This window comes from Balearica regulorum, chromosome 2, assembly GCF_011004875.1.
Source record: "Balearica regulorum gibbericeps isolate bBalReg1 chromosome 2, bBalReg1.pri, whole genome shotgun sequence".
Lineage (NCBI taxonomy): Eukaryota > Metazoa > Chordata > Aves > Gruiformes > Gruidae > Balearica > Balearica regulorum.
Window position 1 is genome coordinate 14,374,051 of NC_046185.1, and position 17,351 is coordinate 14,391,401.

At 43.0% G+C, this 17,351-nt stretch overlaps 1 protein-coding gene across 2 annotated transcripts in view; it reads left to right on the top strand.

The window, feature by feature from the left end:
* SNTB1 (syntrophin beta 1) overlaps positions 1-17,351 on the top strand; it is a 122,577-nt gene that overhangs the window by 67,370 nt on the left and 37,856 nt on the right. For both annotated transcript variants that reach the window (XM_075743413.1, XM_075743412.1), the window contains exon 3: positions 12,584-12,791. In XM_075743413.1, the coding sequence (XP_075599528.1) occupies positions 12,584-12,791 (208 nt within the window). The remainder of the gene's footprint in view (positions 1-12,583; positions 12,792-17,351) is intronic.

Here is a 17,351-nt window from a genome sequence, read left to right on the forward strand (position 1 = left end):
TGTTTGCCTGTGTTTTCACTGATAAGTGTCCTTCTTGGTGGCAGCAGTAAAGGTTAATGTAAGCACTCACAGAGGAGCATCCCCTCCCAATGAAGAGATGTGTGGGAATGGCCAAAGCTGGTGATACCACTAAGCAGTAAATCTTACTGCATTACAAAAAGCTTTTCATCAATTTCTGGTGATGATATTAAGGAATAGGAGGGAAAAAAAAGAAAAGGAAATAAAGGAAATAGCTCTCTGAGGTGCAATTTGTTCTGCGGGTGCTTTTAAAGTCTTGGGACATAATACAAAGGTACTTCTGTACACAGCACAGGAGACATGACATTCCCTGGAGGAATGAGGCATAAGGTTTTCTCATCTGCTTTTGAAATCACCCTAAAATCCTGCTTGCACTTCATTCAGCCAAACCCAGGAGGTGTGGGCCTGATCCTGCCAGCACTTGGTGCGCACAGATCACATTTTTCCAGTGGCAGGAGTCCTGAGCAGTGTGATCCTTACAGGGAACTTCAGCAGAGATCCAGTCTTAAGGATCTTAAGGATCGAGTTACTCATTGGCAGGATTCGGCCTTCTGATGGGAAAAGTTTGCTTTGGTTTTGAAGCCAGGAAGAATGAGCCAAGACAGATTCCCAGCAGCGTGGTGCCAGCTGCCAGCTGCACGCAGTGGCAGCACCGCAGCAAGTACGGGTACAGTTTGTAGAATTCACACTGAGGACACACGGAGAAACAGATCAGGAACTTTCCTTATCTGTTCATTTCAGGGTTGGACTGAGAATTATGATCAGAAGGTAAAATTAAGCAGGTGCGTTTTAAAGTTGGCAGAGGAACTGGCTGGTATCCGTTCATTCTGGGCTCTGCGCACTGAGCTGCATCTGTGCGCACTGAGCTGCATCTGGGAATTACCTGAGCTTCCCGGGACAAGAGAGAGGTGCAGGACAGACTGAGACCTGTTTACTCCAAAGGCAGCTATGGACTTAAGCAGCTTCATTACTTTGATTTTTTTTTTTTTTTAATTTGCATTGGGAAGTACTGATTCACTGGAAGAAGTATTTACAAGATTTATTGCAAAGCTCTTACTCCCCAAACTGGTTCCTTTTGCACATATTCATTTTTTCAAAAAAATTCTTACATTATTTAAGAACATGCCAGTAATGCACAGTTACAGGGTCAGTGAGATTTAACATTTTGAATTGTAATTGGTGTATAAGCATGTAATTTATGTAAGCATGAAATATCCCTGTGTGATTCTGAAATTACATTTCAAAATCTTAAATATAAAACAAATTCTGCTGAATTTGGATGTATTTACTTTTGTGACAATAAAGCATGGAAACAAAAGTTGAAACTTCTTTAAAATAAAAATTGAGTTTCAACCAGATTTAATATGACATAGTAAAAACTAGTCCTTGTGCCAAAAAACTTGAGCCATGAATGCAGATAACAAACCTAAGAAGTTAACAGAAAGGCATGAAGATGAAATAAAAAGACAAACATCTTTACGTAGAAGTCAGGGATCTGTGACACTAGTACAGGACAGCACTGTCCAAAAATTGACTTTCTGAATGTTTTCCTGAGGCATTTTCAGCTGTGAGGCTGATTGATTATTTATATAGGTGATGTCGGTACTAGTAGAAACTCCCTGCCTTTTCAGTAAAACTCTGTGAAACGCAACCGCGTGCAGTTTGGGACCTGCCAGCACTCCCAGTTTCACTGCTGATCCAAAGAACAACTATTTTTCTTTAAAAGGACTAAAACACTTGACATGTTCAGACTGGCCATGAGGAAGCATTTCTTTACTGAGAGGGTGGTCAAACACTGGAACAGGCTTCCTTGAGAGGTGGTCGATGCCCCAAGCCTGTCAGTGTTTAAGAGGCATTTGGACAATGTCCTTAACAACATGCTTTAACTTCTGGTCAGGCAGTTGGAGTAGATGATCATTGTACGTCCTTTCCAGCTGAAATAGTCCTATTCTATTCTATTCTATTCTATTCTATTCTATTCTATTCTATTCTATGAAGGAAAGAAAGACAGACATTTAGCTCCTGCACCTCTTCAAGCTCATGCTGGTACGATTTAAGAGTGACTGAGGGGGTGGGGAGTTAAGTATCAGGCAGCGGAGAAGAGTCTGGACATCTTGTTGATGAAAGCGTGGGCTGGCTCATGCCTCCACCCAGCCTGTTTCCTGCTTGGTAAACAGGACCGTACTTTGATGTTGCCAGGCATGAGCAGCCACTGGTATACAAAGCAAAGGCTGGATACTCCCCGACAAGCAGCGTGGCTTAGGTGTGCAGCTTTGCAGCCTGGGTTTTTTCCCCACTGACGAGGGAGCGGATCCCCCGAGTCATGTACCTGGTGTGAGGCTAACAGAGGGCAGGGCACTGCCGTGGACAGTGACTATGGTACCAAGAATGGCTGCTCTTGTAGAGCATAGGTCCCATTTATTGTGGGTTTTGCCTCTGAAGAAGTAGTTTGATAACAGTGGGCTCAGCCAAGGACACTGGCTACTGGTAAAAGCAAGAATGGAGTGAGGTGTTGGGCAAAGGCTGAACCCCCGATCCAGGACTAAGGACGGACCGTTTCCATCGCCGTGCTGGCACTGCTGCAGCATGCTGGAGCTGTGTCAGCCCTGGGTGGACACCAGCCGTTCTGTGGGGCTTCCTGGGGAGGTGGAAATCTTCCCTTCCTAATTGACAGTACAGGTTTAGCAGGACTGGCCTCTGGTTTAGGAAGCTTGGGTCTTTTTTCTGTTACCATGTGTTGTAGGTGGGCAAGAGAAAGAGAAAGGACTTATGTATGCATGGGGGATAGAGCAAAGGTAAAGGTACTATAATGGGTGCGTTACCAGTATAAAAAAATCCGCCTCCACACCTCCCCAGGGAATTTGTGCCTTGCTCCTTGTGCTGTTATTGAGCTGCTCTCTGGCTGTAGACAAAAATCTCTGTGAAATGGAGAGACTGTACTTAATTCGCAGTGTTGTTGTGAGCTACAGCTTGAGATCCTTGGATGAAAGGCATATAGCACTTAATTATCATTATTGGTACAGACATGTTTTACTATTTGAATATCAATAAGTCCTTTGAAGAAGTCATTGAGCCTGCTAGAGTCAAAGTCCTGATTTATATCAAGAATTTTTGTTACTGGTTTCTTTTTTCCTGGTGGGCTGTGTTTATTATCTGTTTAGATTACTGTTAAACTAGGGAAGAAATCAACAATCCAACATTAAAGTAAAGCAACTTGAAAGGATGCAATTCAAATCCAGAAAAGAACAAAAATTACAATAATCAGGGTGAAACTCTGGTTGACTCTGCCCTCATCCTTAAACCACCCTGTTGTGCTATGCTATTGCGTTGTGCACGGTCTGATGTAGAAGGATGATCTACCACTGTGAAGCCCTTTACATCTTTGCCCACAAAGGGTCATGAATTTAAGATCGAGGTGAACGTGGGTTTTTAACCTTAGCTCCCAACTATTTTACTGTTATGGATCCAAATCCTCCTTTTGTGTAAAGTTGGATATTTCTTGTTGTGTACTTGCTTGTTTATAGTACTGTAACTGCTAATCTGCCCCCAAAATCTGCTCTTTACTGGAAGGGATGAACAAGTAGGTGATACTTGAGATTTTTCTACTGTTCTGTCTTTTCAAGCTGAGAGAAGTTAGGTGATTTAGCTGAAAAGACATTTGCAGCATCTCCTTCAATAGCCTGAGGGTAGGAGAGGGAAGAAGTTGGAGTGTGAGGGAGATGGGTGGAGTGGTGGGATGGATGAATGACTGGGCGATGGGAAGGCCACCTCCGCCTCCTCCTCCTCCTTGATACATTAACGTGTCCTCTCTGAGAGTTGCATGGCTGTGGGACCCTCTTGGTAGCCAGGGTCAATGCATTCAAGGCTAGGGTTGTCAGATGAGAAACCCATAAGATTGCATTTCTTCTCTTATAACAGAATTTTGGGGCAAATCATTAACTGCTAGAATTAATAATTGGTTCAGGCTGAGCTGTCTAACAGCCCTCTGTCATCCACATCATCTGTTCTTTGGGCAGCTCTGCAATTGCTGGTGCATTTTGGAAGCTGCAGTCATCTGTCTTGATAAGAGGCAGTTTTCCAAATCTGTAGGAGCTGGAGCTCTGAAGTCTTTAGGCAGAAAGGGTGAATCTTTTATTTTTTTTTTTTGTTATTATTAGGAATAATTATTTTCCATCATTTGTGAAACTCCCCACCAGGTCATCGGTTTTGCTCTGGGTTGTATGAGCTTATGTCTTAGTCTCAGTTTCTTCTCAGCCTTCTTGGAAGACCACTGACATCAGACACCTCTGTAGGACTGTCACTTCTGTAGAGAGGAGCATTTTGGGCTCTTTTGAGTCCAGCTAAGCTTTTTGGAAGAAAAAAAAGCCCCACCAAACAACCCAACGACCATTTTCTGCTGAGCAACCTCAAGGGAATTCACTTACACAAACATAACAAACTAGGTTGAACTTTGGATGCTTATTTACATTTATTCACTTCAGGTTTAATTTTTGTCCTGTTAAATCACATTAAAATAGCTTTCTAATGTCCTGAGGACCTGCTGTAGTCTCTGGGCAACAGTTTGAGAAGTGAATTGCTGGGGGAATGTGCCAGGATTTCGGGACACAGTGGAAACCCCTGAGTTTTCCTGCGGGGTGTTTGAGATACTAATATAGAACTGTATAGTTATGGCATGTTGTGACTGACCTTTAATCTGTGCAGGTCCTGGTGAATCTGGGATGAGTCATGTCTCATTTTCTTGAAAAACAAGTCACAGCTTTTCCCCTGACATAGTGACATGGGGCTTTCTCCCCTCCCTGTCCTTCCGGGCTGGACAGATCAGCTCTGGGTGTCCCTCCCATCTCCAGCACAAATCAAATAGGAATGGGCAAAGCTCCTGTGCGCGTTACTCAAAAAAAGTGTCTGTGCATGCAGGTATGTGAGTGTAAATCAATTTTTGTGTATGCGTGTGTGTCTGTGTGTGAACAGGACCGAATCTGACCTGATGTGATGAAATGTGTCACGGTGAGTGGGTGGCGAGGAAGGATGTGTGTGGTGTGGAGGTGGCAGTGACAGAGGCTGGCAGAATGCTTTCAGCTGGATTTTTGATGAACAAACTTTTAACCAAAGTGTTTCTTTTCTGTGAAAATATTTAAATATTGAGTTAATGGAAAAAAAGAAGATATGCTGGTGGGTTTTTGTGTTGTATTTGGGGGTTTTGTCAGCCACTGCTTCAATTAGGGGAGTTTTGAAAAAGTCAAAGAGTTTTGATTTTTCCAGCCAGCTTTAGCTGTAGGGGATTGAGCTGAGGAATAGAAATAAGAGCAAAGGAACTGGAAAAGAAGAAACTGCCTTGAGAAATGCATGGAGAGAAGGGAGGAGAACAAATTAAGAAAATGTAATGGAGAAAGAAGCCAACCAACAACATCAAGTGATGAACCAAGACAGTGAAAACCGCAGCAGACTTTACTCAGTGAGCATTTTTGCAAAAAAGATAAAAATCAAAAGACTGAAGAGATGGAGAAAGAGAAATGCTCCAAGAAATGTGTTTCAGATTAAAGGGAAAGGAAGAACAGTGTGAGTGCCGCAGGGCAGGACAGAGGAGGGCAAACAGTTAATCATGTATTATGTATGTCTGTATGTAAAGGTATGTAACTGCTGACATCTAAGCTGCTGCTGAATAATGTTGGAGAGCAATTTTAACACCCCTGAGATCTGCCAAACAAAGAAAGTTGATATGCAAGGGTTTCAGTTTCCTGCCATGCTGCTCGTCCCCGCAGTCTTTGTGTTATGGCGTGGAGTCAGTGACAACCTCAAGACTCCTTTTCCTGCCTGGTTGTTGTGCTGGGCTCCGTGCTGGGCTTTCCCTCGCTTATCAGCGGGTCCGCAAATTGGATTTCAGTCTTACAGCTCTGATCTGGCCTGACCTGCTGTTAATCAACGAGCAGGATTTTCAGCTGGTGTATTCGAAGCTGCTCTCTCCTGCACCTTCTGTAGTCACTCGTGTCGCAGCAAATTGCGAATTACAGCCACAGCGGGAGCCTCGGGTGATGGGCTGCCAGTGTAGGTGCCCCAGCTCAGTGCTGGTGGGTGTTGAGGCTAGGCTTTAGTGCTCAAGTTGTATGCACAGATATTGCTATTTTAATACCCTGTTGTCACTTCCAGCTTTCACATGCATTTCTGCTGATGGAAATTCCTGTTTTCCTGCAGGGAAAGGAGAGAGAAACTCAGGGAGAGTTACGCTGAAGTTGGTATTTCTTCTCATCACTTACATAGAGCTTTTCCATCGATCTCCAGGTCTATTCAATGGGAAGATGAGTTTACTGCCAGTAGTGAAAGTGCCAGGAGGTGACCAATACCCACTGTCCCCGAAGAGGCCGTCAGTATCTCCGGGAGGCTGGCTCCCCGGTGGTGCCCTCTCCCCAGTGCCCAGAGGCCAATAATTGATCCAGAGGGAATTTGTGGGTTTGTTGTCATGGTTGTTGACAGTCTGGCTTCTGTTTTGCTTCACTTGGCAACTAATCAGTGATCCCTGGGATTTCTTGATCATGGAAGCCAAAAAGTAGGTGTATAAAATAATGAGACATTGAGACACATCCTGCTAGATGAGGTGGACCTGCTGTCTGCCTCTTCAGTGAGACTCTCTCCCGTGACAATTCATCAGCAAGACAGAGCTGATCTATCAGCAGACCTGCTCATTTGTCCCATTCCCTATTAGTTTTCATCCGTGCTCATGGATCATGTCCCCTTCTTTTCCCTGGGTCCTACTACAGCACTGCCCACCAGCAACAGGAACAGCAGTGGTCTTTCTAGGAAGACATCTAATTCTTCTCCAAGCCCATGATCTCTTATTTATGCAGCAGCATGAGACTCTCCACCCTCATCTCAATCTGAAGGGGTCATTTACCACTGTTACCAGCTACAGTCCACTGCTCTTTCCTTGGCCTGAACGCAGCTCCAGCTGCAGAAGGTTTGCTTTGCTACAGAAGGTGCTTTGAGGTTGGCTGTGGCTTTGCTAGAGGTGCAAGTTTTGTGGCTGAAACAATTGTTTTCCCCTAGCATTAATACACTTTTCTTGTTGCTGTGAAAGAGTTGCTTCAGGGAGCTGTGGTCAATGTATTGACCACACCAATCACAAAATCTTCTGGTCTTAAAGTTTCAGGCAGCATCTTTTAAAGGTTAAATCAAATTCCTACCATGCCTGTGAAATAATTTCCCCCCCACCCCAAGTAACTGATCCCACTGCTTCTTGAAACAGCACTTTTGCCATTGTTTGGTGCTGAATGCACTATGAAGGAGGCTGGACTGTGTATTCCTGCATTGCCAATATTCAGCACTATTACAACCAGAATATGAAAGAAAAAAATCAAGAAGGAAAAACATAAAAGGTCTTTTGGGCAATGTGGGGAAAGAGTTCAGCCCCTTAGCATCCACAGACATTTAAAAACTATTAAATGACTTTTGTAGTTGTTCTGGGTAGAGAAGGCAGCATGTGATGTGCTCTGCTGATCGCTCAAGCATCAGCACAGAGCGGTGTGAGCAAGTCCGTTGCAGAACCAAATCCTTTTCTTACTTGCATGCAGCACAACTCCGCTGATACCCCTTTTATTAAAGCCCAGCTGGCGGCAAATAGAAATGAAATCAACTGTGACAGCTCATTAGTGATATATACACCCTCTGTTTGGGCATGGGTCTAGTCCAGTTCCCAAGAAACTAGTAACTACATCATTTTTACCACTGTAAGTTGAAAGTCAGCAAGTAACTGTTAATACAGCAGGTACCCTTGTGATGGCGAGGGGACCGAGAGACTTTCACACAGAAAAATTCCACTTGATTACCAAATAGCGCTCGCTTGGTAAAATTGCTTTCTCCTCCATTTAGGTGCATCAAATGAAGATGCTTCTTCAGTGTATGCTGGGGAATTTGTTGCAAGCCTAATGGTGTCTCTATAGAATATTTTCCTTGCAGACTAGACCCAAAGTTTCCATTGCTTAATTTTAATGTATTTTATTCCTGGTTCATCTCCTGATACTGTATGTGGAATTGAAAAAGAACCTTAACAGAATTTTTTTTTATTTAAATTTTATGACAAAACTTAAAACTATTTAAATATCATCTCTGATTGTGTTCCTCTAAATCCCCCCTTATGCTGTAAAGCCTCCCATATTTGTACACTCAGGAATCAACAAAATTACCAGTTTGATGTGCAGACAATGATGGAAGAGATGGAGTGAGAAGTTTCACCCTCGCCCTCTTTTAAGTTTGCGGAGTCAGTGGCAGAGCGTTTTGTTCCTGGCTATGCCGGTGCAAAATCAAAGTAGCATGATGGACTCAAATAACTCTGGCTCCAGCTTATCATTAACTTCAAGGGATTTACTCCACACTTTAATCAGTCACCGAATACATAATCTGACCCGCGAAAAGGCACCAAGTGTAAATCAGTGCCTGATCTGGGCCTGAGCCAGTGCTGGTGGGAGAAGTGCTTTCAAGAGGTTTGATAAAAGATATTTCTTAGAAAATGAACACCCCTACAGAAAGAGGCCTTATCAAATGTGGAATGAGTATGGTCTATCAAACATTTGCTTTCACCTTCTTCTGATCCCCTGTAAAGTAAAAGCTCTGGATGATGCAGCGAGGGAGGGAGCTTGGGCCTCTTACGTGCAAGGTTACGGCATTTGGAGGCTCCAGGTCTTGTGTCACCCCCGTGTTCTGTGGGTGGAGAAGGTGATGCTGGAAATACTCCTCGGCTCAGTGGGATTCTTTGAGAAGGAGAGAGAAAATTAGTCTTTTATTATAAGGTTTGCCAAATGATCTCTGAGAAAATGTGATATCATTCATATGCATTGCCAAGCTGGAGAGATGCCGTGCATCTTGGCAGCCATCTAGAGCTAACATATAATTCCTTTGGGTTGGTATGGGCTTTATCAGAAACAGCTCCATATGCAGTATTTACATAACTGTGGTGGAGTGTGAGAATAAACACAGCTGTGGCATTGCCCTAAATATTTCAATTCAGTGGGGAATTAAGGGAACTTTATCACTGAACTGCAGATAAACAGAAGTCAGTAAAGCGGTGGTCAGTTTAACCAAGGAACAAATCAAAGCTACAATGGCTGAACTGCTGGAAACATTTAAGTGCTTTAGTGTTGGAGTTTACTAAGGTCACTGGTATTTTTTTGCTTTTCAAAAAATATGGAAGTGCCACCAGTCAGCTGTTACACAAAAAGCATCATCCAAATGGACTGGTGAATCAAAGCAGCGTAGCCGGAAAGGCAGAAAAGGGAAGAGTTTATAGGGATGCAGCACTTTCCACATCTGATTGCGGTCGGAACCCATGGGTTTTCCGTGAAGACTGTAAGTTTCTGTTAGTATCTCAATCCCGATTGACTGCAGAGATGGAAGTCCTGGATCTTCAGCAGAAATCTGTAAGCCTGGCTTCTTAAAGACAGTTTAGTGCCCAGATCTTACAGCAGATGATAGCCAGTAGCAGAGTTCAGGCAGCTAAAGATGTAGACTTTTGTCCTTATAATATGAATAAAAAAGGTACCTTACCTAGCAGCTGGCACAGGAACGACGCTTGCAGATGTATTCCTTGGGCTGGGCCAGCGCGGTGGATAAAAGGATTCAGTTTCAGGGCTGTCAGTGCAGCATTTATTCCCATTTTGAACTCACTTTTGAGAAGTGTAGCAGTATTGTCCAATCTTCCCGTCACTCAGCTCAGGGAACGAGGTAGACTTTCTGCAGTCGTTAGTGCATCACCGTCAAACTTTGATGACTGACAAGCAGCCCCCAAAATAGCCTCATTAGAAGTCACTGAGGCATGATATTTTAAGAGTATTTTTGCAAGCAGGGCTCAGTATGTGTGTTTCCATATGTATACTAGAATATATATATTAATATCGCAGTAGAATATATATGTATTAGAATATACATAGTTTAGAACCCCTTAAACAGAATTGTTAAGAGGTAACTAAATGTTCATTGTTTTAGGAGTCAAAACTCTTGTAGAAATACTCAAATAGTCACTGTCAAGAGAAATACACTTTGATGAAGGCCCAAGTAGCAAAATACCTGTTTGTATGTTAACCCACTTGCTTTAAGTAAGAATTTAAGTATATTCTAATTTGGAGGGAAAAGAGTTGCCATTGGGAAACTCTTTCAGTTCTAGATAATTTACGTTTAAACCAAAGCCTGCTACAACTCTAACTTAAAAAGAAATGACACAAGTTTGCTGCTGTTCCTTTGCAGTTGAAAAAGCAGCACGTTCTTCTGTGTCTTTATAGTCCTCGTTCAGTGCTTTGTTTACCACATGATACACAGTCACTTTGGTGGTGGGAGTTCCCTTACAGAAACCACAGGCTTTGTAAAGAGCAGTGTTTCACACAACCCATATGGTGCATTAACATTTTTCAAAACCAGCACAATACTGCTGTGCTGTCCAAATATTTGTTTTCTCTTTAAAAAAGGTATAAAAATGGGAGTTAGAGTACAGAAAATATTGAGTGCTGCTCCTGGCTTGTTCCCTGCCTCATCTGGGCTATGCACCTTTCCAGTTTTTGGGTGGTGAAACAAGGATGCTGTCATTGACCTCATTCATAAAATGCTATGAGATCTCCTGCCAAAAAGTGCTCTGTAAGTAATTAGCCACATTTCACTGATAACAGAATGTACTTTGAAAATCCAAGCCTGTATAGTTTGTTTCCATTGATAGCTGCCTACAAAAACAAGTTGAAACTGAGGTTCACACAGCAGTGGGAGAGCAGTGTTTCTGATGGAAAGACAGACCAGGGTGTGATCATAATGATCATCAGACACAAATGTCTAAATCCTAACTTTTTCTGACAGTTCAGAAAAAATCAGTGTGATTAGGAATGTGCCTATCTACAAACATAGTTTTCTTATTCACCAGACCTGCATCATCTGACAAGGAATTTTCCTTTCGATAGCTGAGATTGAATCCTTGGTGCATCCTGGAGCGGCTAAATAAGAACCTTTATTTTCAGCCAGTACTGAGCTCCAGCAGCTTTACCGAGGAAACATGCGTTATTTTGTTGGCTCAGCGCTTTCTGAAAAATCAACCCACTTTTTAAGCTATCCAAACAGTGATTTAGGACGCTGAACAGTCCAGCTGCTGAGTTTGGAAAATCATGACCTTTTCTATCTTTAGAGCGGTGTCTACATGGAGACCTCCCCTTCTCAAAATGGACAAACATGAGACCAGCGGTTCTCGCTCTCTCAGCCCCAGAGAGCTGCACAGATCAAATCACCCTCTGTTCTGGATTCTGATCTGGTTTAACCAATTAATTAAAACCTCTTAATTGTTAGTTAAGCTCCAAACTGCAGGATTTTGTAATTGCATAACAAATATTTGCATTACAATACTGTCTTGTACCTCAACCTGGATAAATTCCACTGAACTAATTACTTTTCTTCTACAGAAAGGAGTCGTTGTGTGCCCCAGAGATAGGGCAGCAATATGCAGGACAGAAGTACGTGCTTAGGCTCAGATCTCAGGTCAAATTTGTGTGGGTAATGTTCAGGGACAGTAACTGTATGTGTATAATGAAAAAACACAAATGTGATACAGAGTTGAGTGACAGGCAATGACCAGGGCTTGGTTTTATAATCACTACATAAGGATAAACCAGACTATTACGTAGTGGGTTATTTAACAAATGTTCAAGTAAAAGTGGCCCACAAGGCTATAAAGAGCACACAAAGCCCCTCTAATAACTAATAACTTCACTGAGAACAGAGCTGAAATAGCTGCAGCTGCCTCTCCAAGCATTTTTGTCGTTGTTGTTACCAAAGGTGTTGGCACAGGTCCCTTAACCACGATGGACAGGATTCATTTTCCTGGAAACTGTGTTCACCTGTGCGTTTCAACAACAGTGGTGGTGGGGAAGCCCACAGGATGGTCTAGTAAGCGTGTTTTGGGGGAAAAAAACCTGTAAAATATGCCTGCTAGTAGCAATGACACGGCTATGCTGCCGCTGTCAGCAGGATCTAAATGGAGCACTGAGGACACCGGTAACTCCTGGAGAAGGCCAGTTGCGGTGGGCTTCTGATTATGCTTAGTGGTGTCACTGAAACCACAGCACAATCCTAAGAAAACTCCTCCATTTGGGATGAGGGTGGTTTTCATTTAGCTCTGTCCGTGTGAAATAAGCACATTGAGAAACTCTGGGCGTGCTGTGATATCCAGCTAAAGAAGGCAGCAGCTTATCCCTGGCTTCTCCGCAGTCATCTCCCGGGCAGTTCTGGGTAGTTGTCCTGTTGGGGATGTTCGTGGGTGAATGCTCCTCTTGCCTTTCTGTTTGAAACTCCTGTTGACGTGCTAAGTGTGGGGTTGCATCAGCATTGGCAAATCCCCTTCTCAGGGGTTTTCCTGTAATGCCAGTACAGACCTGGCTTTGGTTAAGATGATCCTACTCTATTCAGGTGTTTTAAAGGTAAGTTTTTAGTGTTAGGTCTTGGTATTAGTACCCTTCTTTTTAACTAATTGGTAACACTAAGTGAGGTAATAAATTTAGCAGCCTAACAGTATCTGAGTGAACATAATGTTTTTCCCCCCCCATTTTTCTAGACTTATTGAAGTCCATTCACCTGATGCCAAGCACACCGTGGTGCTCAGGAGTAAGGATTCGGCTACAGCCCAGGCCTGGTTCAATGCCATCCACTCCAGTGTCAATGAGCTCATCCCCAGGGTGATTGCAGAGGTCAGAGACCAGCTGGGTAAAACAGGGATTGCTGGAAGTCGAGAGATTAGGCATCTAGGCTGGCTTGCAGAAAAGGTAATGAAAACATTCTTATTCTCATTTCTAAGCTCTCTCTTTCTCACTTGCTCTTTGTTCCTGAATTCAGCCTTGTCTGGAAGTGGAGAGGCTAAATGAGGTTCTGGGTTTTCATTTAGCTTTCCATGAAGATCTTTCTTTTCTTAACGTGCCTATTTTTTTTGCTTTTAAAAAAAACCCCAAAAAACTAGAAGGTCCCTCGAGTCTTTGCTTCTGTATGCCAATTAGCAAAGACTTTCCTGGGAGATGAAAAGTCTCCTGATCTGTCAAGTTCAGGCATGGGACATGAGTCACAAAAACTGACACCAGCCTCGAGCTCCCCTGCTGTTACGTCTCCTGTTCACCTGTATGAGATGTCACCTTCCTTCTCCCAGCCTAGGAAGTAACCGGTTACTTGGTCCGTGGCCCACCCCTCCGCTGTGCCTGGCCTCAGGAGTTGGGCATGGTCTGGAGCACGAGGTGGTGTCCCCGCTGCGCCAGGGAGCTTGGAGCTTGTTCTTTCATTGTAACCCTGTGTTTGAGCTGATCTTTGTAGAAGGCCAGGCTTGCAATTGCAACTCAATCCCATGTCTTGCACAGTTTGAGTCTCAAAATATTTTATGCCACAGGGGAAAGCTGGTGTTCAGTTTGAAAGTAGTTTGGGATCTTTTGACCTGTGGAAAGCCAACCCATGAGTATACAGGGATGGTATCAGTATGACATGATCTGTTTTTAAATCAGTAGTCTCAGAATTTGTTTCAGGCACTGTACCAACTGATAAATGAGGATTTGCTACAGTAACAGCATTAGGATTGTGCCTGCAAATACCTTCCATCCAGCTATTGCCTGGGCAGCTGTTCAGAGCGTCTCTGCCTCTCCAGCTGCGGTGCATGGAAAAAGGGCCACTGTGTACACACTGCCCTTTCAACCTATCCATCCAGCACAAGTGTGGAAATCTGACTGCGATTGCCCTAAAAAAAAATACTGTACATTTTAGCTTTTTAGCTTTTGTAGATGAAAATATGGGAGCCATAGGCGCAGGTGCCATATTTCTGGGTCTGTCCACACCACCTGAAGCAAAGCGAAGATTGTAAAAAACCTTTGAGGCAGATTTGTGTGTTTTCCTGTCCCTCCCTCCAAGCTTGCAGTGGGGAGGACAACACAACTCTGTGGCTTAGTACTGTAGAAAATGTAAAAATTTGGGGGAATAATTTGGGGTTAAAACACCAAAGAACTGGTAAGTAAATTTTAACAGTATTAAACTGTACTGCCATGGGGTCTGTAATCTTGTTTTCCCTCTTGTATCCACTTCTGTAAACTTACGAAAAGCTGAATATAGAGGCTTTTGCTGTTACAAAATACTCTCCTCTGAAAGGGTAACTGCTCTGTACCAGATCATATAGACCGTATATGTAAAACATTCACAGGTCATTTTAAGTGGACACATGGCATGCTTCTGGTTTATGAAATTCTTCTCCTTACATGTAATAAACAAAAACCCGTTCACAAGCTCCTTTCTCCTCTTTTTTTTTTTTTTTGCCTTATGGACTGAGATCTTATTTCATGTTACTCATTATGGACCGGTTCAAGGTCCTGCTGAACTTAGTGGTGAAACTTGGGTTGCCTTTAATAGGGCCAGGCTGCGGCTCTGTGCACGTTGCAGTGTATTTACAGTGGCTGTCATCAAGAATTAGCCTTGAGACATTTGCAGTGACATTGTTACCCAAAAGTCAACATATTTTTTTCACTAAACTAACCCTCCAGAGCTGTGCAATAGTAACGGAGTGAGGTCAAAAGTTCCCAGCTTCTCATGTTGGAGATCAGTTGAAAAGTAGAGAAAATCACTACATATGGTAAAAAGTGATGTGAAATCACTTTTATTTTGTAACTAACTGGACTGTGGGCTGTAAAGCCTGGGTGAAAGAAAGATAACCTGAAGCGTGGGAGAGGAAGGTATACATACTGTACATGTATATGCAAACTGAATATACAGTGTTTCAGAGGAGGTGTTCAAGGCAGCCAGGAGACGTGCTGACCACGGGGGATTTCCTAGATGCTCCTTGTACAAAACCTGTGTTTGCCTGTGTGGAGATTAAATTCTGTAGTGATTTTTGGAAGCACACTGGGAATACCAGCTTTCTTCTCCTGGGGTGAACTGCCCTACCACATCCACTGCTGGTTGGTTTCTAAACGTTGGAGTTTAGAAAGGGACCTCATTATTAGTAGCCACAAAATAAAACACGTGCCTTATATTCCTCCTAACATCAACATTATTTTTTTTTCTCTGTGATATTTTGTGGTATATTTTGCTATTTTTCCATGGACTGCAACAGGAAGAAATCTGAACTCTATTTTGAAAAGCATCTTAGACTGTAACTTTTAAGACAGCTTTAACGGGATTGCATTATGTTACTTACATAGCATATCCTTACAGTGAATTCTCAGCAAAAGGGAACAACACTAAGTGAGATGAATTCCTCTCCTTGTTTGGGAAATGCAAAATGTAATCCCATAGAAATTTCACTGTAATTTGCTGTGATTACTCTCTGCTTTCATTAAGCTATTTCCTGGTTTGACATTTTTTATATGTCTCTGCTCTAAACTTAGCTCTAAACTTCAACCTTTATGGTACTACAAAAATAGATTCATTAGCGGAGCCTCCCTCAGGTGGGTAACATTAAAATAAATAGTAGGTTATCTAAGGTACTATGCAATTGCACACTAACAGGATTCTTCCACTTTCACTGAACTACCCTGTGAAGACAGCCCTAGATTTGTGGTCTTCAGCATGAATCATCCATCTGGCAGGTCCACCATCAGGTCCCTGGCTGTGCCCCAGGGTGGGCTGTGAGGGTCCGTCAGCAGGCAAAGCAAAGAGCTCTGCATCACTTTAAGGAAGTTTGCTCTGCATCACTTTAAGAAAGCAAACAATCACTGTGGCATTATTATAGGTAAGGAGAAAAACAGCCAGAAGCAATCATTAGAGATGCCATATTCCCTCTTTTATTAAGGCACTAACCTTGTCCTGACCTTGGCCTTATGGCAAGGGTTTCTGAAGCTGGCCAAGGATTAGGGAGTTTTATTAGTCACCAGCGTCCTACAACTTTTCCGTAACTAAGAGAAATGTCAAGTACGTGCGTGTGCTCTCCATCACCTTTTCTTTCTTGTATTTGTCTTTTCACTTCAGCAAGACCTGTGGGATTAATGAGCGTGGTAAGCAGGAGGGAACAGCTACATGTGGGTTTTAATCTTTCCAGATCTTTCCTATTTTTAAAGCTTCCTGTAAAGATAGTTTTAGTGACCAAAGACAAAAAAAGAAGTTAGTAATGTCATCCTAACTGAGGAACTTTTCCATGTATGTGTTAATTGCCCCTCTTCTTTCCAGGAATCTTTTCAATCCTTGTAGGAATGTCTTTTCCACCTCTCTTTTTCCTCAGTTTTTTATTGTTCCTCCTTAAAGAGGAACTGAAACAGGCATTGCTGCTTTCTTCCTCCCGCTTATCCACCCACCGTTGAGTTCCTTTGTGAGGAACAAATTTGGCTCTTGCACTGGAGAGCTAAAACACTGAAGAAATGGTAGTTTATTTTATCATAGAATCATAGAATCATTAAGGTTGGAAAAGACCTCTAAGATCATCAAGTCCAACCGTCAACTTCATAATCACTTCATAACATCCGTTCCAATAGACCAAGATATCATTGGCAAAAGCTTTATCTACATTTTTGCCTCTAGTGCAAACACAAGAAGGTGTTCTGGCAAAAGTGGTTTTGCAAAGGTAGCTTTTGCCAATTCAGCAGTCGGCCACGCAAGCAAAAGCATGACTGGGTTCAGGGGAAGCTGAGGCTGTAGCCAGGCACCAGCCTTGTAGCTCTGTCAGTTAAAAACAACAACCTAAATGAAACCCCGAGCTCTGCGTCTCTCCCTGTGCTCGCTGTGCCAGTCATACTTTCGATGTAGGCTTGGAAGAAAGAAAAAGTGCTTCTGTAGACGGAGACTGTTCTCCTTTCTGGATGTCAAATGTCTTACAGGCAGTGGGCTTCTCGAAATGATCTCAAAGCTCCTTTGAGAAACTTAAAAATAGGAGTTGTTGCAAGTTGTCTTTTATAATGTTAATATTTGAAGGTGCAGAAAAAGTGCCTTTCTGGGCTTTTCTCGTTAGATCTTAACCCCAGCGCTTGGTTCCTGCTCACGCTGCTCTGCCTGCGCAGGGCAAGTCGCTGCTCCACAAATCTGGTGTGGGGATCAGAGCGGAGAAAACGCCCCATATTGGAGGGGAAATAACTGAAGCAGCACGGTGAATTGGAGTTGTTTTTCAGCTCCTGACACTATCTCCAAAATGAAAAGTGTGTTAATATATTACGGGCTGTTCAGTCTCCTCAAACCTTAGATAACCGTATCATTGTGTTAGAGCTGAAGCGCGAGGCATGTCACAGCAGAGTGATCTTCTTCGGTATCGCACCGTGTATTGCAGTATTATATTTATCTTCCTGCTCTCGCTCTAATTCAGAGGAGGGAGTGATAACAGCAAGATTGTGAGCCCTGCAAGCTGTCCAAACAAGATTTAGGCAAATGACATGAGA